This window comes from Ceratina calcarata, unplaced genomic scaffold (genome assembly GCF_001652005.2).
Source record: "Ceratina calcarata isolate Rehan_Ccalc_2016 unplaced genomic scaffold, ASM165200v1 scaffold2950, whole genome shotgun sequence".
In the NCBI taxonomy this organism is placed as follows: Eukaryota; Metazoa; Arthropoda; class Insecta; order Hymenoptera; family Apidae; genus Ceratina; species Ceratina calcarata.
Genome location: NW_017151922.1, coordinates 1 through 746, shown reverse-complemented (window position 1 = coordinate 746; position 746 = coordinate 1). Strand labels below are relative to the sequence as shown.

The following is a 746-nucleotide window of genomic DNA, read 5'->3' as shown; positions in this document are numbered from 1 at the left end:
TAGGAAATGCGTTTTTCTAGGGTACATAAACTTTTGGGATTGACTGTATAACCAATACATCCTTAAACAAGGATCATTATATCCATATTGATTCGAATTCAACATTCAAATATTATATTAAAATCGAATTTATAGTTCAGAGATTTTACTGTCGCAAAGACTGTTCGTCTCAACAGAAAAAGCTATGGAAGAAGACGAAAGTAGAGGCCGGAGCCATAAGTGGCTCATCGATCAAGAAGGCAGATAAAACTGGTCGGAGAAATACATGTTTAAAGAGAGTGTAAAATATCGGTCCTATCAGTTCCGCACGGAATTCATTTGCATTTACGATTAAATATGTAAATTAGAGAAACTGATCCGTTTTGTTCTAACGAAATTTCATTTATCTTTCATTGGATTTATGATAACAATTCTGGGCTGTACTTCCGAAAAGCCCCGTTCTTCGAATTGGCTGAAACTTTGAAAATAAGTTCTTTTTTGATGAAAATCTGATGAGAAGGATTTTTGACGACTAAAAAAAGAAATTTTTACCATTTAGGTGTCATTGTCTATGTTACCGACGTAGTCACAAGCGCGGGAACATACACTACAGCTTTGAAAGCAAGTTGAAGAATATGTTTTCATTTTTAATCGTTAGGTTAAGTTAGGTGAGGTTAGGTTAGTATTTTTACAATTAATCGAGGATATGAAATATGTGTTTGCAACAAATTAAAAAACAAACAAATTTTAAGTCAATACAGTGTCGG

At 33.4% G+C, this 746-nt stretch overlaps 1 protein-coding gene across 1 annotated transcript in view; it reads left to right on the top strand.

Moving 5' to 3' along the window:
- Positions 1–247, top strand: part of LOC108623964 (Golgi-associated plant pathogenesis-related protein 1) — a 2,892-nt gene extending 2,645 nt beyond the window's left edge. Inside the window, exon 4 of the mRNA XM_018022877.2 lies at positions 136–247. Within this exon, the coding sequence (XP_017878366.2) occupies positions 136–247 (112 nt within the window). The remainder of the gene's footprint in view (positions 1–135) is intronic.
- The last annotated feature ends 499 nt before the right edge of the window (positions 248–746 follow it).